We start from the raw sequence: 23,638 nt of genomic DNA, 5'->3' as shown, positions 1-23,638 counted from the left end.
CTACCATGAAGCACTGAATCTTAAAAAAACATGAAACCATCTCTCTTCCCTGCACCCTTCTTCTACCAGAGTGAAAAATAAACATAACAATGAATAGGGGAATTTTTCATGTACATCATGTGCTCAAAATGGAAACATAAATAAACCAGACAACCCAGAGGACAAAATGTGATGTTAGTGGCAGGTCATCACTGGGTCGCTCATGTTTTCAAAGCAGAAACAGCCATAGCCAAAGTTCAACTTTATTCCACTTACAAAGACACACAAAGACAACAGCAACAGGCGCTTAAAGTTCCTTTGTAACGCTAATCTTTTAATGTTCCAACAGGTGCCGGGGAGTCTGGGAAGAGCACCATTGTAAAGCAGATGAAGTAAGTTACAGAAGCAGTCTTTATCTTACTTTGCTTTTAATATTTGGTCTTTTCTGTTTAACCCAAAGATGGATTGTCCACCTCAAAATGAGTGTTTCCAATGTAAGACTTGGCTAGTGTGTTCGTGAGCCATTATATGCCATGAACTAGCCAAACCTGATTATTAATCATAATGTGATTTCTTGATATAATACTTGTTTCACAAAAGAAGCCAAATGGAGAATAATAATTAATCTGGCAACTTGTGTTTTTGTTGTTGTGATGTGGTGATGATGATGCTTATTTTTAAATCCTGATGTGTTTTGTCAAGCCAGAACATACACTACCACGCTTACACCCAATGATTCTCTGCTCACTGTTAAAGTTACCAATACCTCACTGATCTTATCTTCTGCGTTTGGCTCAGACACTCAGGTACTGACCATACGGCATATTAAAATCAGTTAAGTTATAGCTCAGTAGTTTGCAGTAACCATGTTATTGTTGGATAAAATAAATTTTGTTTCTAGGGGACAGTATGGCCTCTCCTGTTTGTTATTGTCTTTTACCGCTCATAGCACAAGAGGAATGAACATTAAAAGAGGATATTGTACCATTCTATTATGCACCAATCAGAACGCACACAGAGACACACACACACAGGACCCTAAATGGCTTAATTATTCACATTCCTCTTGGCTAGCCAGGCATTGAATCCATTTTTTATGAGCTTGGAGCAGGAACAATCTGTCGCTTTTTGAAGCCAGGTTATTAACAAGAACAGCCATACAGATAAAACAGCCTGCAAGACAGAAACACTCACAACACTAGCCTATTATGTAACATTACACATCAGTGTATCCTGCTGTTATCAAGACATTACAGCAGAGAAATTTAGGGAAACATAACCATCTTCACAAAACAGCTTAAAAATTAGACAACTCTTTGTTTGCTAAATTACTACTTTTATCATTTGCATCAACGCACTGTTAGGCCGTTTTAGTTTAGAATTGATGTGGGGTCATCTCAGTTTGCTCTCACTGCACTTCCCTCTGCAGCCTGATGAAGTCTGGAGGATTGCATCTCATGATTGGCTGCACACATAGTTCCCCTCACTTTCAGGTTGAGAGTAACACTATTGCTAGAGGTAAACTCAGGATACTGCATCAACTGGATACTGCAGAGTTGAGGCAGTTTCACTGTGTGTTAACCGCATTGCCACGCATCATCCTACTGTATATGATAATTGTGATGCAGAGTATACAGTATATGCTTCTTGGTAGATAAGGTAGCAATTGTGCGCAGACAAAAAGGCTGCTTTTCAGCTTCAAAATGTTTTGCCTTTCAACACCCAAATGTGATACTCATAAACATACCAATAAAGTTATTATTGTTCATATATTACTTAATGTATAACAGCATTTGTTATTTTATGTTCAGCTTAATGATTGATGTATTGAGGAATGTTGTTAAAATATACTCACTGATGATCAGTTATTAGTGACTGCTGTGAAACCTTAATTTGAATGTGGCAAAAACCGCTACCCTCTTCTCACCACTTGACACCATGATTTCCACCTTAAAGCTGCTATAATCAATGATTTTATTTTAACAATGGATCAAATGACTACATATATGTGAAAGGGGCCACTCGTAGTGATGAACCCACAGAGAATTCCATTTTTACACAGACCGTAGACTGTACATTTTGTTTATGACGGACTTGAAAAAGCAGTGAACCTATTGTTTAATGTACACTTTAATAAATGTTGCATATTTTTGCCATTCTCAGGATCATCCATGAAGATGGCTACTCAGAAGATGAGTGTAAGCAGTACCGAGCAGTGGTTTATAGTAATACCATCCAGTCTATTATGGCCATTGTTAAAGCCATGGCCAGTCTCAAGATAGACTACAGCAACCCTTCCAGAGTGGTAAGACACAGAAGCACACAAACACTTAAAAACACATTGTATTTTTCATAGCATGAGATTTCTGTATATATTGTTTCACCAATATTCTTTATTTTCATCCTCCAAAAATCTTACATCTGATGGCATAAGCATGGGTTGACCAGACGAAACTGTAGTGAACAGTATAGGCAGAGTATAAGCAGGCATGATCCTGTTCATACTTGCAAATATCAAACTGTTGGAAATATGCAGAGATAATTGTTGAAAAGCAGTGGTTTTATAAGCGTGAGAGCAGAAAGCTGACCGGCCAAAAAGCCGTCATCATTGTGTGAGAATGCGGAATTCAGTTGGTCTTACTAACCATGGACAGATCAGGATCTCCCTCAGGCCATAACAAAACAAAGCCTGTTTTATCAACAGCATCTTGCAGTTGTATATCTTGTGTAGTCCTCAAGACTTAAGCTTGCCCAGAATTGAAATCCCAAGAGTTTGCCGTTGTTTCTACAACCCACTATGTCCCTTTCACTTTTCTTTCTGTTTTAAAATAATATGGATGAAAAACTCAGTTGCATGCACTGCCCATTGTCTCTGAAACAAACATTTTACTCCCCCACTTATCCGTGTTCCAGTATAACCCAGTCAACAAAGATCATTTCAAGGCTGTGATGCCTCTGGGAAAACAGGTTTGTTTCTGCCTCCTCTCTGCAATTCTTCTTCAGTCAATAACACTGGTAAGCTGTGCCAGTGTTTTATCCAAATGTGGGATCATGTGATTTCCAACATTCACCTGTTCACAGCAGCCCTTTTTAAGCAGTGAAATTGCTGTTGATACTAGAAACTAGAACACTGTGTGATGCTTCTCAGATCTCTTGTAACCTGCAGGGATACAGTCCTTGTCTTATAGACTTCACCTCCTCCATCTTTGATTTGCTCTCTCCTCAAAGTTGTAATTGACAGAGAAGAGGCTGCGAGTGTGCCTAATACCAGCAGCTGCTGCAGCACCATACAAGCCTGAGGGTAGTTTTGGGGATTGGATTTATTCAAATTGCTGGCAGGACACATTTTAACAGCACATTTAGTTAAACAACTAACTATGCACAGCAGGCCTGTCAAGCTTTAGATTTGTCCACATATTAAAGCAGCGTTCATTGCGACACTCTGCATTTAAAGAGTGTGGAGGTTGGTGCTTATTTTCAGCATTTCCAAAACCAAAATTACAAGAGTAAAAATGTAAAGAATATATTTAACAGCGTTTTTATTTGCTCTTACGTAGATGCAAATGTTATGTTCGGCTAACTAGCTCAATACCTACAGTAGTAACCAAGTGTTATTTCCAAGGCTGAGGAGCGTATCATCAACTATCTACATTCATTTGTGAGGTTACAGTTTACATCACTGTAACCTCACACTAACACATCAAGTATATAAACTACGCAGCCAAATGGGTTTATGTTAGAACGAAATATCAGTTTGGTCTTACATTTTTCCTTATCAAGAAAGTATTTTAGCATTATATTATGTGAATATATAGCCATCGAGTGCATATTAAAGATAACCCTTTTCTTTTTTTAAAATGAGTCAACTGGAAACATGAGAGAGTGTTTTCAACCAACTCATGGAGCTAACATTTGCTTTATTAGCTACAATCTGCCAGCAACAGTTGTCATTTCAAAATAGACGGCTCCTGGCTGGAAAGGAGAAACCAGACTTTGTGTTGAACTTCAGATGGGCAATTGCGATTATTTTTGACATTTTATAGATTAAAGTCTTAATCAATTAATCAAAACAATTTCATTAATCAATAATGAAAATAATCATTAGGTGCAGCCCTAATTAACACGCATTCACAGAACCTCATCAGCGCATTCTTTAAACTCTTATACAGAAACACATACAGACAGACAAATACACCCTGCACACACAGACGCATGGAGACACACACCACCATCAACATCAACAAGAAGTCACAGCTTCAGGCAGTGATCCGGTCTGCTGCACCCTGTGAACACTTATCAGCCTATGAACGAGCTGTCAGTGAGGTCTAACAGTGGCTGAACTCCTTCCTGTGGAGGAGTGTGTGTCAGTGTGATTTTACAGTGAAGCCAGTGTATGTGTGCTGTAACTGAAGCTGTAATAGAAGGATTGAGGACTTTGCTGAGGTCATTAGACCGGGATGGATAGACCCCCCCTCCACGACAGATCTGTCAAATGGCTGTACGTGACAATGTTCTCACACACACCCACACTAGCAGTTAGTATGCTAGCCTGCCCATACTGGCACACAGCAACACTGTAGAAATGCACAAATACACACAGATTGTGCATGTGTACATGCATGCATACACATGCTCATAAAAACTTACATTAAACCAAAACGTGTACACTTACACATTATCAAGGCTATCTGCTGTTTAATTTGGTTGAGGGAACAGGAAGCATTCAAACTAACATATCACATTCCCCAGAGATTCACTGCTGTATAAATCACTTATAATACAACAGCTAAATAAATTTAAAAAAAAGCATCTCTGCCATTTGTGGTGTGTAAGCTTGTTGCAACAAAATACTGCAAGAATCAAACTAATTATAAAACAAAAATAAGACTATTTGCATTCCAATGTTTGAAATAGACAGACACAAAAACTCAGTAAACTGAACTGTTATCTTCTGCAGAATAAAGAATAGTAAGTGGTGATTGATGCTCACCAAGAACAAGGTAAATAATCAGTTGAAGAAAATCCATTAAAAATATAAAAACATGACTAACCACAAAAGGAGAGTAGATGTATTTGCTGCCTGACAGGGAAGCAGGTTGAGACAGAAATGCATTTCTCCTCAAATGTGACAAATACACACAAGATAATGTGTCCAGCCAAAATTGTAAAAAAAAAAAAAAAAAAAGTAATAATAATAATAATAAAATCTTTATTGTGAATCATTCCTTTATTTTAATGATGACTACTTACATATTCAGAATCCTTGTAGACAGAGAGACCCTCCTGCAGAACCACTGCTATGCTGACACATACAAATGCACAGGGAAGACCAGGGATTAATTATTGCATTTTGTAATTTATCATATCACTCATTGTGATTAAAGCTCAGAGAAGATTGTTAATTTCAATAAGATTGAGAGAAACAAGCGATGTGGCAAACAGCAGGAAATTAAGTGTCACACTAACATATCTAATCTTACATGTGCTCAGTCCCGATTGGCTGGCATCAGCTTATCATAGGTTTCAGTGATCATCATATTATATTGCCACTATAATATGCTACTATAATAACCTTTGCTTCCTTGGCATTAGTGCAGAGACTCCATGACTACATATTATTTTCCATTATGTATCCAAATACTTTTCTTATGGCTGAGAAAATGTTTCACTGTCTGTTGACCATTGTTGGGGGGTTGCATTTGCTGAGTCATTTTTCACTCATTCTAACAGATTTTCTCAACTGTAGATCACAAATATTATTCACGTATTCTATGTGTACTGTTTTATATTTCCATAGTTTAAGGATTTTTGTTTTGTTATGTTTCCATGATGTTTTCGCCTTAACAGTGCCCATGTCTTCATAGGAGTTGAAGAACAGTTAGCTACTAAAACTCACTTTACTGTGTCCTTAAAGGATAGGGCACATTTTGTCAAGTCGGTCTTAAAATATAACTCATATGCTCATAAGTACTAGCTCCTTCTTATAGAAATTTCAATATAAGAAATAAAGGATAAAATCCACAGTCCGTGTTCAGCCAAAGCTAATATGAGGTTTCAGCACTCTGTGTTGGATAAAATAAAGCAGGTATCTTCCAAAGTTACTCAGCAAGCAAATGATCTCTGTTGAACCACAAAGAGGAAAGCTTGTACTAAAAAGACAAACTTGATTTGTCTAAGACTGCTGAAAACTCTTTTTTTCAATTTTTTTCTTTAAAACCAACTTTTTGACTGAAATAGGACTGTGGATAACCCTTTCAATGTACATACGGGCATGTGAGTATTGTGATTAAGATAGACTTGAAGAAATGTAGACCTATCCTTTAATGATGTATAATTACTGTTGTAAACCATACACAAATTTATACAGTGGATACAGATGATGTAATTATATTTTGTGTCAAGGATAACAGTTTTCATGTATGTTTTGGCAGTGATGCCCTGTGTCCTTATCGCCCCCTGCAGGACGATGCCCAGCAGCTCTTTGCCCTGTCTGCAGCTGCTGAAGAACAGGGCATCCTTCCTGACGATCTGGCCAACGTGATCCGGCGATTGTGGAGTGACAGCGGCATACAGAATTGCTTTACAAGGTCGCGAGAGTACCAACTCAACGACTCTGCAGCATAGTGAGTGTGAATTTGTGTGTGTATTTTATACTGCGATCCCACTTAAGAATTTCTAAAATGATTCTACTTAAAGTAATACCTTCCAGCCATGCATCGACTTTGATTGACTATGATTTTTAATATTCTACTCACTTTTGTAAAGTTCAAGCTGCCATTATCAACATTTTCCCTACATATCTCTTCTACTTGTACATCAGTCAATATGCAGTCTGCTCCTGCAAACACCGGACTCTGTTTCACCACTATAAATGTAAATTTGGCCAAGTGGGAAACCTCACAGCCACCCATCAAATTTTCTCATCCTGCATACCTGTTTGTCATTCATATTAGAAAATAATTTGCCAATGAAACACTGTACTAATATTAATAAGTGTATAAAACGACTCAAGAAAGTGACAGTGACAAAGTTTTGGGTGTTTGGATTTGGTTGATGGTTGTGCTAATTAATTTTTATGTTGATGTCATATAAAGGGCTGTATAATATTCCTTCCATTAGGGGTGCTGTTATCTTGTTGTTCTGATGGATCTAATGGTGCAGTCTTTTCAGCCTCTCTCATAAGAAACCTGTCTTTAACCTTTCTAGGGAGCTATAGAGACTGGAAAGATGGTCCATTCCTTTTAATATTGTAACCTGGTAAGCAGAGCACAGAATAGTTTGTCTTGAGGGATGAAAAAATTATAATCTGAGAGTTGATAGTTGTGATAATAAAACCCCCAAGTGACCCCTTTGTTTTTTTTGGGAACAAGTTCATTAATTTTGTGGCACTGCTACATAAAAGTCAGAAGACGGTGTAGTCCCTCATTCGTCCAGGAGTGTTCTATCGTAGAAAAGGTTTCAGTCGTAGTCATCTGGACACTGTTGATTCTGAAAACAGTGTCCAGATGACTACGACTGAAACCTTTTCTACGATAAAAGTCAGAAATGTTGCTTTGTGATGTGTTCATAATAACTCTTTCATCCCGTTTGGAGATATTTTGTAATGGCTACCAACTTGAGGCAGAAAAGTGTTTGTTTAATCATTTATTATGTTTTTATTCACTTCAATAAGTCTGCCAGGTTTTGTCGCCTCATTAATTTTTATTATTCTGTGGATGTGACATGCATGAATGGTGAGATCTGTATTGCTGAAATGCTGGATATATATCTCTTTCTGTCTGTGAAGCGTAGGTTGGCTGGGCCACTAAAGCTCCCAGCTGGCCATGGATGATGATGCAATACTTGTGTACATGGGACAGGTTGTGTCAAACATGGTGAAGATGCTTCCGCACTCCCCTACTGACCAACAGTCAGAATACAGAGAAAAGGGATAGAGGGAGGACAAGCCTTGGAATTTTGTATTTAAACAAATCAAAGTAGGAAGAAGAAATAGTCATTTTTTTCACTAATATCATACAGTGAATTCACTAAAGTGGAGCAAATCAGTAAAGAATATGCATGTTGCCATAGAAATCCTCCCACTAAGGATAATACATAGTACTAGTGGGTCTAGTGGTAATCCCTTAGTGGTCTCATAGACATTTCAGTCAGCCATTTCACATGGGGATTTATTATGTGAATACAGAATATGTGCAGAGTTGATATTTGGCATCCACATTCTGACCTCATCTCACTCCCCATAAGCATACACCAAGCAAAGCACAGCAGAGATTGGAGTGACAATAAAACATTTACCCCCTAAAAACTGCATTAGATAAAGAGCCTTATACCAGGTATTACATATACAGTATCTATTGCAGGTGATGTAATATCTAGTGAATTGAGATGGATAAATCGAAACCCAGTAAAACCACCAGAGATGCAGCAGCAGGCTAGGACATCAGCTATGCAGCGGATGATATTTAACTTCAGCATATTAAACTCACAAAAATGTATGGTTTAGATCGTGCAGACAAATCAAGGCAAGGAGTGCAGCTGAGTATGGCAGAAGTGTAAACAATATCAGCCAGATATATAGCTAGATATATTGTATTATGATTCAATAAATAAAGCAATGTGGATGTGTGGATGACTACCTACAGTATCCTGTGCCACGGTCAGTTTTAACTGAGGCCACTACTGCAGGGAAATAATAATGTGAATGGGCTGCATGCAAGACAACAGTCATGTTTACATCCCCAGTGAAAATATACAATATTACCCAAGTCTGCAATGAGTCACTATGAAACGCTAGCGTCTCAGCACATAGCCATAATAACAATGTATCAAATGACAATATGAAAACAATGTGAAAGTGGTCGGTCATAGTGACGAACCTAAAAAGAAGTATTAGCTGAATCTGCAGCTCCCCTCAGCTTTCAAGTTCACCATATCAACTTAAAAGGTGATGATATGTTTCACGTTTCTCCCACCCAGTTTGGAGCTGCAGTTCTGGGAGGATAACAACCAATACATTGGAGTCCAACCTGCTTAATGCATTTGGTCATAACTTAATTATTACAAGACCTTAGCATAATCCTTATTTCTATTATTGAACGCAGGAGAATATGACTCGCTCCAGAGAAAGTTCACAAAATTGCTAGAGAAGCAAATGCAGTTTTGCCTGATGGTAATGCACCACATCAGTGACCATGTTCATGTGTTGCATCTCTCTCTCTCTCTCTCTCTCTCTCTCTCTCTCTCTCTCTCTCTCTCTCTCTCTCTCTCTCTCTCTCTCTCTCTCTCTCTCTCTCTCTCTCTCTCTCTCTCTCTCTCTCTCTCTCTCTCTCTCTCTCTCTCTCTCAGTTACCTAAATGAAATGGAGAGGATAGCTAAAGCAGATTACATCCCCACCCAGCAGGATGTGCTGCGAACTCGGGTCAAGACCACTGGCATTGTGGAGACTCACTTCACTTTCAAGGAACTGCACTTCAAGTAAGGCCACATGGCACTGACCTGATGTCAGTAGACTTATTTCTATATTTTGAAAACAAAAAATATATGCATGCATGAAAAAAGCACACTGCCATCTCCACTCTCACCCTGTCTCCCTTTTATCAAAGCACTTTAGCCATTTGCAACCAATGTGAGAGTCCAGGGAACTCTAACTGTCCTTGGTGCTATTTTGGGAGAGCAGCAAGGCAAAATCCTGGCTTGGATATTAAAATAATAATAGGGTAAATGCGTGTGTGCCATCCCGAGTGTTTTCATTGAATTCGGCTCTATCAGTGTAAGCAGTGACATCACTGTACCAGCCTCCTCCACACCTGCTCTAAACAAATTGCTAGACTTTGTTTTGGTCTCAACATTAATAGCATCAAGGGGCGACTGACCCTCCTGGCTTGAAATGTACAACTCAGCTACTCAGGAGCCAAATTATACCAGCAATTAAAAGCTTCATTATCACGGTTGCACTGAGAGCTGATGAAATGAATTAGATCCTGCCCACTGTGCTCTCACTCAATAAAACAAGAGCTTTATATAGTGTTAACATTTGAGCGTGTCCTCCATGGTGCAGTACTGTACGTCTTACATAAAATATGCTCTGACCCAGCCTGAGCACTCATGTGTGGGACGGTAATGGATGTATAGATATATCTCTTAATAGAGGATGTGCAAGTGTTTAACAGGACCTATACTGAAGCAGATCCAATTCCTCTATAGTGTATGGGTGAAAATATAAAACATGTCATATAAAAGAGCAACGAGTATAGATATGTGTCTGAAATTTTATTCCTACAGATCTCAGTTGTTTGGTTTGTCTCTTTCTGGTCTCGAGCAGTGAATGAAATACCCAACACATTGTAAAGCAGCTAAACAGATCTGTATAATTTAAAAAAAAAAAAAAAAAAAAAAAAAAGCAGCCACATGGCTCTGGTCTGACCTGTTTCCTGATAAACTCTCTGATATTTGCCTTCTGGCACAGCCTCAATATTTGGCTTGAATAATACATGGAGGCAATCAATGAGAAGAAAGTCACTTTTTTACAATTCTGTCCTGTTTGCCATGATAAGTGCGGAAAGGAAATACTTGTATACAGTGGTGTGCAAAAGTGTTTGCCCCCTTCCTGATTTATTATTTTTTTGCATGTTTGTCACACTTCAATGTTTCAGATCATCAAACACATTTAAATATTAGTCAAAGATAACATAAGTAAACACAAAATACAGTTTTTAAATAAAGGTTGTTATTATTAAGGGAAAACAAAATCCAAACCTACATGGCCCTGTGTGAAAAAGTGATTGCCCCCTAAACCTAATAACTGGTTGGGCCACCCTTAGCAGCAATAACTGCAATCAAGAGTTTGCTATAACTTGCAATGAGTCTTTTACATCGCTGTGGAGGAATTTTGGCCCACTCATCTTTGCAGAATCGTTGTAATTCAGCCACATTGGAGGGTTTTTGAGCATGAACTGCCTTTTTAAGGTCATGCCACAGCATCTCAATAGGATTCAGGTCAGGACTTTGACTAGGCCACTCCAAAGTCTTCATTTTGTTCTTCTTCTTCGTCTGTCAGCCTCACTAGAATGCTGTATCAAACTCACATCTGAATCCATATAAGGTTAGGCTATTATGCAACAGATGTTGAATAAACATTCGCAAACAGTTTGCTCAACTTATCTCCACTAGGCCACTCCAAAGTCTTCATTTTGTTCTTCTTCAGCCATTCAGAGACCCCACAACAACATCCAAAGAACTGCAGGCCTCACTTGCCTCAGTTAAGGTCAGTGTTTATGACTCCACCATAAGAAAGAGACTGGGCAAAAATGGCCTGCATGGCAGAGTTCCAAGACGAAACCACTGCTGAGCAAAAAGAACAATAAGGCTCGTCTCATTTTTGCCAGAAAACATCTTGACCCTGATAAGACTTTTGGGAAAATACTGACGAGGACTGAGGAGACAAAAGTTGAACTTTTTGGAAGGTGTGTGTCCCATTACATCTAGCGTAAAAGTAACACCGCATTTCAGAAAAAGAACATCATACCAACAGTAAAATATTGTGGTGGTAGTGTGATGGTCTGGGGCTGTTTTGCTGCTTCAGGACCTGGAAGACTTGCTGTGATAAATGGAACCATGAATTCTGCTGTCTACCAAAAACTCCTGAAGGAGAATGTCCGGCCATCTGTTCATGACCTCAAGCTGAAGCGAACTTGGGTTCTGCAGCAGGACAATGATCCAAAACACACCAGCAAGTCCACCTCTGAATGGCTGAAGAAGAACAAAATGAAGACTTTGGAGTGGCCTAGTCAAAGTCCTGACCTGAATCCTATTGAGATGCTGTGGCATGACCTTTTCATGCTTGAAAACCCTCCAATGTGGCTGAATTACAATGATTCTGCAAAGATGAGTGGGCCAAAATTCCTCCACAGCGATGTAAAAGACTCATTGCAAGTTATCGCAAACGCTTGATTGCATTCACTGCTGCAAGGGTGGCCCAACCAGTTATTAGGTTTAGGGGGCAATCACTTTTTCACACAGGGCCATGTAGGTTTGGATTTTGTTTTCCCTTAATAATAACAACCTTCATTTAAAAACTGTATTTTGTGTTTACTTGTGTTATCTTTGACTAATATTTAAATGTGTTTGATGATCTGAAACATTGAAGTGTGACAAACATGCAAAAAAAATCATAAATCAGGAAGGGGGCAAACACTTTTGCACACCACTGTATATTTATAGAGAAATGTGATCTTTTGACAAGGCTTAATTTAGATTTGTGGGTTTGCTGAAAGCTCCTATTTGCCCTCTGTATCATCATCAAATATGGCAGCTGTCCTGGATGTGGTGGACTCTTATCGCCTCAGCTGTCTGTAAGGTTTTGCTCACACCTCTAACAGCATCAATCACAGTGCTCAGCTTCCCCATTAGCCAGTGCTTTGCTCTGAATATAGAGGCCTGCCTGCCTCTTGTAGCCTGCATTGACCCTGCAGTCTTTTATCAGATATCTGACGGACACCTCTCCACCTCCTTGCCACTTTGGCTCTCAAAAGCAGCCTCATGAAAACTTAATGTACATCCAGGGATGGAATATCACCCTGGCTTTCTCCATCCTTCCTTCTTCACCATCATTCTTCCTGAAATGTTCTCTTTAATGCCCTGTTCTCTATCAGCTTCACCTTACTGTCTTTCATTGTGACCTCCTTCCCCAACTAGTGCACACACACACAAACACACAATGTATCTCCTTTGCTTCAACCCCTTTGCAGAATGTTTGATGTGGGAGGCCAACGCTCAGAGCGAAAGAAGTGGATCCACTGTTTTGAAGGAGTCACAGCCATTATTTTTTGTGTTGCACTGAGTGCTTATGACCTGGTGTTGGCTGAAGATGAGGAGATGGTAAGGAAAAATCCACCTTCTGGCATGTGTGTCTTCATCTGCACAGAAATATAACTAGCTTGATAAATCTGCTCTTTAGCTCATTTTCAGTATGAGGTAGTTTAGATTGTAAGGCATTACAAAGCTTTTAACATTACCCATCCCTCCTTTATTATAGCTTAATAATAGAGAGGTGGTAAAATTGGCTTAATGGACTTTAACGATCAATTTGCCATTGTTGAACCAATGGAGTGTAATAATAATGTAATGTAATATGTAAGAGCAAAAGCTGCTCTGAAGAACCTCCTCTGCACTGGTTATTCCCCACATTTAAAATATGAAACAGCATCTTCCCCTGGTGGCAGCTCTGGTGTGTTGTGCTTTAGTGGAGCCCATAAGTCCATGACCGATTTTGCTTTCTTTAGAACCGAATGCACGAGAGCATGAAGCTGTTTGATTCCATCTGCAACAACAAGTGGTTCACCGAGACCTCCATCATCCTCTTCCTCAACAAGAAGGATCTGTTTGAGGAGAAGATTACTCGCAGCCCTCTCACCATCTGCTACCCAGAATACACAGGTACACAGTGGAATATCAGGGTCTGCACTGCGCCCGAGGGCAGTGCTTTAATAGTTAAACATCTGCAGTACAACCACAGACACAGTGCTGGTTTACTAGCAAATCACAACATTAGAAAACGTAATCTGTCATCTGAATAACAAATCACTTCCTCGTCTTCCCAGGAGCGAGCAAGTTTGATGAAGCAGCCAGTTACATTCAGACCAAGTTTGAGGACCTGAACAAGAAAAGGGACACAAAGGAGATCTACACCCACTTCACCTGTGCCACTGACACCAAGAACGTGCAGTTTGTCTTTGACGCTGTCACCGACGTCATTATTAAGAACAACCTGAAAGACTGTGGTCTTTTCTAAAGGTAGGATATATGACAGCGTGGTGGAAATAGAGCTGAAACGATTTGTCAATTAATCACTTAGTCTATCGACAGAAAATAATTTGGCAACAATTTGATAATTGATTCATTGTTTAGGTCAATTTTTTAAGCAAAAATACCAAAAACCCTGTGGCTCTAGCTTCTCGAAAGTGAATATTTGTTGGTTTTCCTACTCTTCTATAATAGTAAACTGAATATCTTTGTGTTTTGAACTGTTGGGCAGATAGAAAACAAGCAATTTGAGTATGTCAATGTGAGCTCTGGGAAATTCTGGATGACTATTTTTTACTATTTTCTGACATTTTATAGACTAAATGAATAATCTATTCATCAAGAAAATAACTGACAGATTAATCGATAATGAATGTAATCGTTGGTTGCGGCCCTAATTTAATCATAGATGACTGGCATCCTAAAAGTTAGCAAAATTATAATTTGTAGCAGCTCTTAATCTGCATGGTTAGTTAATTTTGCCACAAATAACACACCTTCAAGCCATATCATACATTTATTACACCACCTACTGACTATTTTCAATGATAAAGGATGTCGTATTTTGTACATATTGAGACAAATTTGTGATTTTGGGCTATATATATGAAATTGACTTGATTTTACAAGTACAATGAGGTCTGTGGATTATCTAAATTAACAAGACTGTTTCTGTAAAGGCTGTTGAGTTTTTTATGTCATTACTATGAGCACCACAAATAATTATATATATTTCATACAACAAAAATAGAAGAAGAACATGAAATCTCAAAAACTCAGCAAGTGAAACCAAAACATCTGCATGGCTAGATACCACTAGGGATACGTGAGAAAATATGTTTTTGTGATTTGGGTGAACCACATATTTTGTGTTTGGCAAGTATAATGTAAACTCATCCAAGTCTCTGTGATTTACTGTAATTTGCTGAGGACAAGATTAAACAGGATACAATAGTAAACATAAATTCAAGTCCTTGTACATTAAAACAGTGGAATAACATCTCTTCTCTCTACATTTTTTATTGTATTTGTCTAAAGGTGCTTTTTTGTCATTTTTCTGTTCATGCAGGAAAAATGCCCGATGCACACAGACTTCATGAGAGACTGCAACAGCCATGTGATGATTACTGCTTTTCATAATGAAAACCATAACAGACTTGATTCCTAGAGGGGAAACCTTAAAGATCTTCAACAATCACTGATTTACAACCATCACATTCTCTGTCAATTGTGTTATTTTTTTATTTATATATATATAATATAATTCTAACTGCGCTTGATCAGTGGTTCTCATACTATTCATACTGAGCACCTGTAAAAAGATATTTGACCAAGGACCCCCTTCTTGCATGAGAATCACTAACAATCAAGGGCACTCACCTGAGAAGTGCTAAATAATTTTAATTATATTAGCTGATAGAAATCTATAAAAATAACCCATTATCATCATGCCACAAGGCAAATGAAAATACAGCAAAAGTATTATTTAATTCTTAATAGGCGTTCAAGAACCAGTTTGAGAACCACTTGTTTAAACAATAGTTGTTTGATTTGGTCACATTTTTTGTATTCAGATCTCTTGGCATTTTATGAACCTTTTGACTGCACAGAGCTTATTTTTAAAAGAAAACAAACAAGCATAGAGAATGAAAATGGATGAAGGGAAAATGTTTTTTGTACAATGTTTACACAGAATCAATATTCACAGTTGTACTATAGTGCATTGTTCTGCATGACTGTCTATAGATTAGCTTGTATCTCCCACAAACTGAATAACATTTAAAGAAACAAAACAGAAATGGTTATGTGTCACTTTTAAGATATCTACAAGATTTTTAAGTGGTTATGTCTGTTCCTAACATGGATTGTTCTGTGCTATTTGTTTCATTCCAAGTCTTTTTACATATGTTTGTGCCTTGACATCTGTTTACACTTGTTCTTTAGAGACATGCTATCTTCATAGTGTGAATTAGGGCTATTTCTACTCCACTTCAGTTCACATAACCCATGATTTAAGATGCACCACAACACAGATACAAATGGATAATAGTTGTTCATTAATATTGAGATAAAAGTCATTCACTTGTTAAATGTAAATAAAAGTTTGGTCACGTGATCTTTTATTCTGCAGTGTGATGTGTCAAAAGAAAATGCACAAAAAGCACATTATTCTGTTCCTCCATGTTTGAACAGAATTCTACTAAAAACACACAAAAAATATTTGTAAAACATGAGACGATGAATCTGAGCAGTTATGGAATATTGTGTAAGAGAGGGTTGCACTGCACTAGAAAATGGAGTGTGTACAAAAAGTGACTTGTGTTTAATTCCTCTCGACTCTGAAAAACCTCCATCTGTTGTTTTTCTTTAAGGTAAATAGGTGACATTGGTGGAGAGTAACTTTATACATCTTCTGAAGTAATGTATTTAAGTATAATTACTTGAGGTACTTGAGCAATACTTGAGTATTTCCTCTGTATGCCAATTTATACTTCTACTCCACTAGAGCTTATATAAGACAATGCTAAAGATTAAACCTGTGGTTCCCAACCTTTTACAACTGTCTAGCTGGGGACCCTTGTTATGGTGCAGATGTCTATGAGTCAGATGGTTTCATTTATATAACTGTTTAAGGCCCAAATAAGTACAATTATCCAACATTTCACAAAAATGTTGGATAATTTGGGCTATATAACATTCCTTTCCTCTAATCTAATAAGTCTAAGGGACCATTTTTGTACAGAATCAGTACTTTAAGTACCTTTTTTGCTGATAATACTTCTGTACTTTTACTTCGTTAGCCCTTTGAATGCAGGACTTTTGCTTGCAATTGAGTATTTTTACATCTTTATATTGGTACTTTTACTGAAGTGAAGGATCTGAGCTTGTCTCCCATCACTGTACTTGGCTGAATTATAATACAAAGTGTTATCAACATCCAAACAGGTGAGCTGAGGAGGTACAGTCATGAATGCTTTGCTCATTTGCAAATGAAATGAGAACTTCACTTGATCCCAATACTGTGTTTGCATTTCTATAGACCAATTAAGACAAGAATGGTGAATGGATGGTATGCATTGCTCCGACCTAAATAAATGGTGTGAAAAAGGTTTATATGCAGCGACAATAGAGAATGGTAATATGGGAGGTCCTGTTTACAAAGATCCACAAGATGGCGACATGTAGATTTCAGTAAATCAGCACATGTATGCAGAAGCTTTTCATTCACAGCAGTTGCCCAAGATAACTTTTACAAAAGTGGCGTTTTATACTCTGCATTAATGTACACAGCCTTGTGAAGCTACAATCAAGTGTTGATCTTAAAAATAATTTATTAAATACAATAATCAGTCTCAGTGATTTGCAATATTTAATAGTATCTGGATAAATGGAAAACATTTTAAAAGGTCCTGTGATCATTTAATCTATTTATTGTTAAATAAAAATTGTCTAATTATCCAACTGCAGATGTAGAGTCTCAACAGTGTAGTACAATTACAGTAGGACCCGCTGTAATTACACAGGGAGGTATCTTGTTTCAGGCGACTTCCTATTGGCTGATTTTGTGATGCCTTGCGTTGATTTGCTGCAGCGAAAAGCTCAGCATCGGTAAAGTCCGCTGACAGACCCTGTTCTGGTTCAGAGGAGAGAGTATACCGGACGAAGCATCGGCTGTGTTCGGCTGTCAATCTCTGGAGTTGTTGATTGTACTCGGATTCATTTTGAACCAAATACAGAGGTGAGTGTTATTACTTAAAATGACCATATGTCTTAAGAAGGGTAATACTTTTGAGAAACGCCCATCACTTATCTAATCTTTTTTTTGTTGTTTGTTGCAGAAACAATTAGCAGGATTCAGAACTTCACTGCAGAGACTTACTCACAAGTAATGGTACGGGTTTTTTTTATTGCACGTGCTATCATATTTGGACAGTTTTGTAAATCCATTGCAGTGGCTTGGTTGTGATTGCAAAGGATCCTTAGCAGAAGCACTTTGTAAAGTGTTTTTTGCACAAGGCATTATATATTTTTGTACTGATTCCTAATGTTTGTTCTTTTTGGAGTTTTTAGAAAACGCTTTTTTAATCCCCCAAGTCATAGTTAATTCAAACCAAACTGTCCTTTTGCCAAATGCATACAAGTGGGTGAATCACTTCTCCTCGTTGTGTGAAGGCAGCCAAGGAGAACAGGGCATTTTAAGACTGCAGACTGACCACAGTGTCCCACTGAGGATGTCTCTGGATGTCAGATAAGTCTCCCCCAGGGGCCAAATGGTTCAGCACCCACAGCTGTGATAACATCATGGCTTTGTGGTGTTCTTGCTGCTCCAAGTCAAACACGGCAGGACAGGGAGGCTCAGCAAACTAAATATTATAAGAACTTAAAAAACAAAATGTATGACAGCAAAAAAGTTGAGCTACTGATTTGTTTAGGATTTTTAGACATCTGATTTCTGCCACAGGAGAGCATGGTAAAATTATAAGCTTTTGTTTAATTTTTGTATATTGTTGCATCAACTGGATTGTATTGATTTTGGTTTATCTGAAGGCTGGAAGATGGCAGTGATTCCTAATTAATACATGATCATTGTGTAATTCCAAAATGTTGCTGTCATTTCCTGCTTTATAATACAGACCAGTCAACATCCTGTAAGTTAGCGGAGTCCAGAGAGGATATGTGCCTCTGCACTCCTCCACGATTCAGCTCTACTTTGTTCAAACTTCCCCTCTAGCTTTAAGAGGCAGGGAGAGTTTTCCCAGTATAAAATGTGCATCCTGTTGTCAGAGACATGACTCTTTCATTTTCTGGGATCGTACTGCATGGGATGGTCTCCATAAAGCTGCTCTGTGGTTTGTCCGGAATGCCTCTCTTGTTATATGGTCATAGAGCAGAGTGATCTCAGCTGGTAAACATCTTATTGGCCCAGTTCTGGAAATAAAACATGGAACTGTGCCTCAACTAGACCTGCCAGAGCATGATAGGATATTTTTGGAAGAAGTGTTGATTTAAATTAGACTTTATTAAAAAGCACAACTAAATCTTTGTGTCTTTCTCATTGTGTAGCTGTGTTTAGGAGATTCTACTGACTGCCTCCGGGACCAAATGCAGTACATGATGAGATCCTTGCAGGACCTGAAGCAGATAAGCAGGCCGAGGCCACTGAGTGAACCATGTCCTCAGTCCTTCGCTGTAACATGGCGTTGCAAACAGAGGGCACAGCAAGAGCGACTCACTCGTCTACGGGTTTCTGATGCCAGTGAAGCCAGCACATATGACTCTGCCTGTTGCCTGGCCAGCCCCCTGGAAGAAGAGGAAGAGCAGCATGAGCGGTTGAAACAAGGCTCCCCAAGCAGTGAAAAGAGTCTGGACTTTGACTCGGGTTACTCTGAGGCTTCCTGGCAGGATGAAGGTGTGGTGCTGAGGAGGACCAGAAATGTGAGAGTCTCTTCTTCTGCCTGCCTCCGCACAAACAGAGGACCTTCTGGCCGAATCCGGCCCAAATCAACCTCGGACGCTTGCCTGGAGCGCTGGACCTCATTTGAGGCCGGTGACCCAGAGGACTGGACAACATCGCTGCTGAGCCGCAGCAGGAACAGACAGCCCCTGGTTCTGGGGGACAACAGCTTTGCTGACCTAATAAAGAACTGGATGGACCTACCAGAGAGTCCTGAGCCAGCAGAACTAAAGCCCAGTGCAGGCCGGCGCCTTGCCAAAGACATTTTGGTCAACATGCGCCGCAGACTGGCAGGGATGTCTAAAAGTGTGGAGGTGAGGCCAAGGCCAGTAGTCTCCACAAGAGTCAGCAGGGCTGCAGAGGCTCCCAAACGGATGTCCTGTCCTGTGGGTCTCCAGGCTCTCAAACCTTTCTTTCACCAGTCTCACACAGGCCTGCATCAACTGGACACTGACTTCTACCAGTTCACCGCACTCATGAAGACAGGCAGCCGACAACCCATCATATGCAATGACATTATTGGATACATTTAAGCGAGGCAGTAACGGTGGACTGACCCTTTAACATAAATTAAAATAAGATGGTTCTATTTTCATAATTTCCTTTTGTCCACAATGTTGATACATCTGGAATAAAAGTTTTTTTGGATTTAATGAAAATGTTTTCTGTTCCTTCCTGAGTTTGAGCAGTGTTAAATGTAAAAATCGTATTATTGTAGCCACCTGTCATTGTGTTTGACACATTTTAAGCTTCTTCTTAATCCTTCATGAGACATGTGATGTTATTGGAGTGAAGGTGCCATTGCAGACATTGCATCATTGATGCAGTATTTTGTGTCAACTTTTAAGCTCAATCAGTCAGTCTTTTGACAGTTAATGTGATGCTATTTTTAAAGAAAATAAATATTCTATCAACATCTCCACTCAATAGTTTGAAGAAACCCACACAATAAAGACTCTAAAGCTTTGTAAACCAAGTAAATTCAACAGAACCTTTTCCTGGTTAAAATGGGAGGCTGGGTGTGGTGCATAGTCAAGTATGTGCATGAACTATTTAAAAGATGGTAAGAGAACTGAAGTACACAGATATAACATGGTTCCTCATAGACACATTTATTCAAGATTCAAACACAGCCAACTGGGAGAGTAGAGTATTGTAAAGATGACACCATGTTAATGTGAAGTGTAACACATTGTGAGGTAGTGGAAAAGGGCAGGACTTGCATCTGAACAATCTGAAGACAGATGAAGGCTTTGTAGATGAGTCCAGCTTCTCCACTATGACCAGCTCTAGGATTCTTCTGTGAGGGAGGGGGGTGCATGTGTGTTTGGGAGTGGGATTTACACAAGACAGCTGTGTCCAGATGGCAAGAGCACCTAGAATCGTCAAAACACTGTACCTACTGTGCCAACTGCCTGTTCTGACTGCACCCCTTCAACATTGTGTTCAGTCTGACCCGAATTAAACCTTGAAACTGGGCCAGCACTGGAGCACCAGATCATCTAATCCATATGCCTTGGCAAGCATCTTCACAACCTCTTAGCCTGACCTCTCAAAAGACATATTTTACATGTAAATGAAAACCAAACATTAGCGAACGGAATTTTCTGGTAACATTTCTGGTAATAATAGTAAGGAAATTACAGTTTTGTACATTTTGTAGTATTTTTGGGGGCATGGCTAAGGGACAGGACAATAGTGTGATTGTGGAATTACTCACTTTACATTATCAAAGTGTGATTAACAATAAAAAATTAAGTGCTAAATATTTGTTGAATGGCATGAAAGAAATAGACAGATACTGGAAAAAAATCATTCAGATATTTATCTTTGTAAACGAAAGGTAAAGCAACAAAATCAGGTTGTTTTCAACTGACATAGTGTCACAAGAGTATTAAGTTTGCTTTGACACATTGAAGCAGTTCCATGTGATGACTTTTCACTGGAAACTTGGTGTTGATGGCATCACAAGAGCAGGTATCTGATAGGTGGGACTGATGCACAGTCCTCATCTTCAATAAATGAGGGGATCAACTCCAGCATCTTCTTGTGTGGAGGGATTTCTGTCTTGGTGACCGTCTTCACCACGTCAGACACACTGCAAAAATATACAGTATATGTAAGCTTTGTCTGGGATTTTAACATACATACATCCATCTACAATGGACATGAATACTGTTCTTTCACCATTTGCTTTTTCTTTTTATCAACAAATCCCATAAAAGACCAACAAATACACTATTTACTCGTGTTTATGTAAGGTTTGCTAAAAACTACAGTGCCCAGCAGTTTTAGGAAACTATTTAACCTCTTTATAAAAATGAAACTATATGTTTGTGACCTGTTATTACAGATTTACTTCTTCAGTAGGAACGAATGGCCTTGGGGCCACAAACAGGGTAGGGAAGTCAAAAAAGTATTGAGAAACTGACTAACGCGCTGTTGGTCTTTTCATGGGAACTGTTAACAAAAATATAGAATAATAGCAACTATACAAATATATGATTTATGAATATTTTCTGAGTTTTTAAGTTCTACGTTCCCCCTTCACTGGCCCAACACAGGAAGCTTGGGGCAGGGCGACTGCACAGGAAGTGACTATTGGAGAGGGCATTTGTCATGTACGGCCTGCTGTCCACATGGCCAGAACTCTGCCCCTCTCCCCCTGTAGCTTAATCTAACCACAACACCAACACCAGCTCCAGCTCCCCAGAGACTTGAGTGTCAAAAACAGGGACATGCACGCAGTCTGTTTCAGAAGACCTCACAGAAAGATTTAAGCAAAGAATGATTAGAATCAAATATTTCATTATCTACCCAGCGAATTATTGCCTGTAAACAGGTTAAATCTGATGTATTGCTTTCCACCCTTGCCCCCCTCCTCCTGGATTCAAAACATCCCTGAGGGTGCATATTCTGCTGCTTAGTTCTTAAACTGATGAGAAGAGTTCACAGCACGAGACATCTGATTCATTTCAAACACCCTGGGGCTTAGAAACTTGGCTTTAATGTGCTGCACTGCTGAACAGGTCCAAACAGCATGTCTTCTCAGATGCAGAAAAAATAGTGCAACTTAATTTAACTGTTTAACTCTTGTCTTCAACAAACACAAAGACACCCGAGGAGGAGCGGTCTCAATCGTCAGTGTTCAGTGATGCATGGGAGTGTGTCAACAGGCTCTCTCCTCACGGGCTTGGAGGAAACACCTCATCCTGCCATTAACCTCTAAACAAGCAGGGGAGGCTGTGTATTGTGATTGTTTATGTAGTCAGGGTTGCGTGCCATGTGTAGCCATGCATATGTAAAATTGCACTGTATCTTTGTCTTAATTGGACATACCTTAGTGTGAGCCTCTCTTCATGCCCACTGTATAAGATAGCTTTTCCATAGAAGAGACTGCAGATGTTCAAGTTATATTTTTCCTGCACAAATACAAATAATTAAATTAACAGTACAATATAACAAATATAACAAGGCATAAAAAGAAATGAGTCGAGTATCGCCTGCATGCATTATGCAGATGTCATTTATACAAAGACAGCAGTTTGCAGAACTGAAGGTCTGAAGATGACCTGTGGCCTCAAACAACTTCAGCAGTTCAGGAAGCTCTTCAGTATCTCGACAAACAAACCACGGGGAACCCGGCCAGTCAAAGGTTAAACAAAACCTGGAGCAAATAAGATCACTTGCCAATTCATTTTCCCTTCACCTCCTCAGAACAAACTCCAGCAGAATTAACAATAAACCAAACGTCAGTTCAGGGCAAGAAGGTGCATGCATAAAAAACAGGCTAGGAGTGATGTGCTCAGACATTTCTGTTGCAAGTGACCTATATCATATTAGAAAGACAATGTCCTGAATACATAAAAGCAATAGGACAAGTTTTTTACTAGAGTAATTTGCTAGCACTTTAAAGGATCCGCAGAGCAGTATCCTAGTTACAATTGGTTTACAAAGTATCTTCTATATATGTTTTTAAACATTGTCCTCTGGGATAATGGTGTGCAATCACCTGATCGATCAGTTTCTGATCAACTGTCTGCTATATGTAGCAGTCAGAACAACAAACATTATGATGATAAATGATCTAATGATCTATGGGATGGTGGAAGTGACAATTTGACATTAGTCAAGATGGAGGATACAGTGATTAACACTTGTTGCTCTTGTCTTCCATTACTGGTGATAAGATGGAGAAACTATGACAAGACAATTAAAATGCAACACTGTCAACTCAGCCAGGAACCAAACTATGGCTTAATTTGCTGAAATAACTTAACTGGTACAGAAGCGTGCAGTGATGTTGTGGAGTTAAAGACATGAAATCAGGTTCAAACTCATGTCACCTGTCCAACAATTTGACTTTGACAGAAGATCGAATTGGAAAAGTCCTGACATGTTTAT

The 23,638-nt window shown here is 39.0% G+C and overlaps 3 protein-coding genes across 6 annotated transcripts in view; 2 read left to right on the top strand and 1 right to left on the bottom strand.

Moving 5' to 3' along the window:
* The window catches only part of gnai2b (guanine nucleotide binding protein (G protein), alpha inhibiting activity polypeptide 2b), a 44,769-nt gene extending 28,874 nt beyond the window's left edge, over window positions 1–15,895 (top strand). For all 3 annotated transcript variants that reach the window (XM_044211092.1, XM_044211102.1, XM_044211096.1), the window contains exons 2-9: window positions 329–371; window positions 2,143–2,284; window positions 6,442–6,602; window positions 9,325–9,453; window positions 12,726–12,855; window positions 13,260–13,413; window positions 13,578–13,770; window positions 14,849–15,895. In XM_044211092.1, coding sequence (XP_044067027.1) covers window positions 329–371; window positions 2,143–2,284; window positions 6,442–6,602; window positions 9,325–9,453; window positions 12,726–12,855; window positions 13,260–13,413; window positions 13,578–13,768 — 950 coding nt within the window. In that variant the 3' untranslated portion in view covers window positions 13,769–13,770; window positions 14,849–15,895. The remainder of the gene's footprint in view (window positions 1–328; window positions 372–2,142; window positions 2,285–6,441; window positions 6,603–9,324; window positions 9,454–12,725; window positions 12,856–13,259; window positions 13,414–13,577; window positions 13,771–14,848) is intronic.
* A 1,468-nt stretch (window positions 15,896–17,363) lies between these two features.
* On the top strand, window positions 17,364–20,156 carry inka1b (inka box actin regulator 1b). 2 transcript variants are annotated; one of them, XM_044211115.1, is made up of 3 exons: window positions 17,364–17,518; window positions 17,619–17,671; window positions 18,844–20,156. In XM_044211115.1, exons 2-3 carry the CDS (start codon window positions 17,669–17,671, stop codon window positions 19,765–19,767), a joined length of 927 nt encoding a protein of 308 aa, XP_044067050.1. In that variant the 5' UTR covers window positions 17,364–17,518; window positions 17,619–17,668; the 3' UTR covers window positions 19,768–20,156. The 2 variants fall into 2 exon arrangements, with proteins under 2 accessions (XP_044067050.1, XP_044067060.1); XM_044211125.1 differs by lacking the exon at window positions 17,619–17,671 and having other exon boundaries at window positions 17,398–17,518.
* Window positions 20,157–20,322: 166 nt separating this feature from the next.
* uba7 (ubiquitin-like modifier activating enzyme 7) overlaps window positions 20,323–23,638 on the bottom strand; it is a 37,225-nt gene continuing 33,909 nt past the window's right edge. The window contains exons 23-24 of the mRNA XM_044211004.1: window positions 22,574–22,656; window positions 20,323–21,332 (exon numbers count right to left, since the gene is read on the bottom strand). Coding sequence (XP_044066939.1) covers window positions 21,200–21,332; window positions 22,574–22,656 — 216 coding nt within the window. The 3' untranslated portion in view covers window positions 20,323–21,199. The remainder of the gene's footprint in view (window positions 21,333–22,573; window positions 22,657–23,638) is intronic.

Source organism: Siniperca chuatsi, linkage group LG2, assembly GCF_020085105.1.
Source record: "Siniperca chuatsi isolate FFG_IHB_CAS linkage group LG2, ASM2008510v1, whole genome shotgun sequence".
Classification (NCBI taxonomy): Eukaryota; Metazoa; Chordata; class Actinopteri; order Centrarchiformes; family Sinipercidae; genus Siniperca; species Siniperca chuatsi.
The sequence above is the reverse complement of the archived record's forward strand: the minus strand, read 5'-3'. Positions and strand labels throughout refer to the sequence as shown.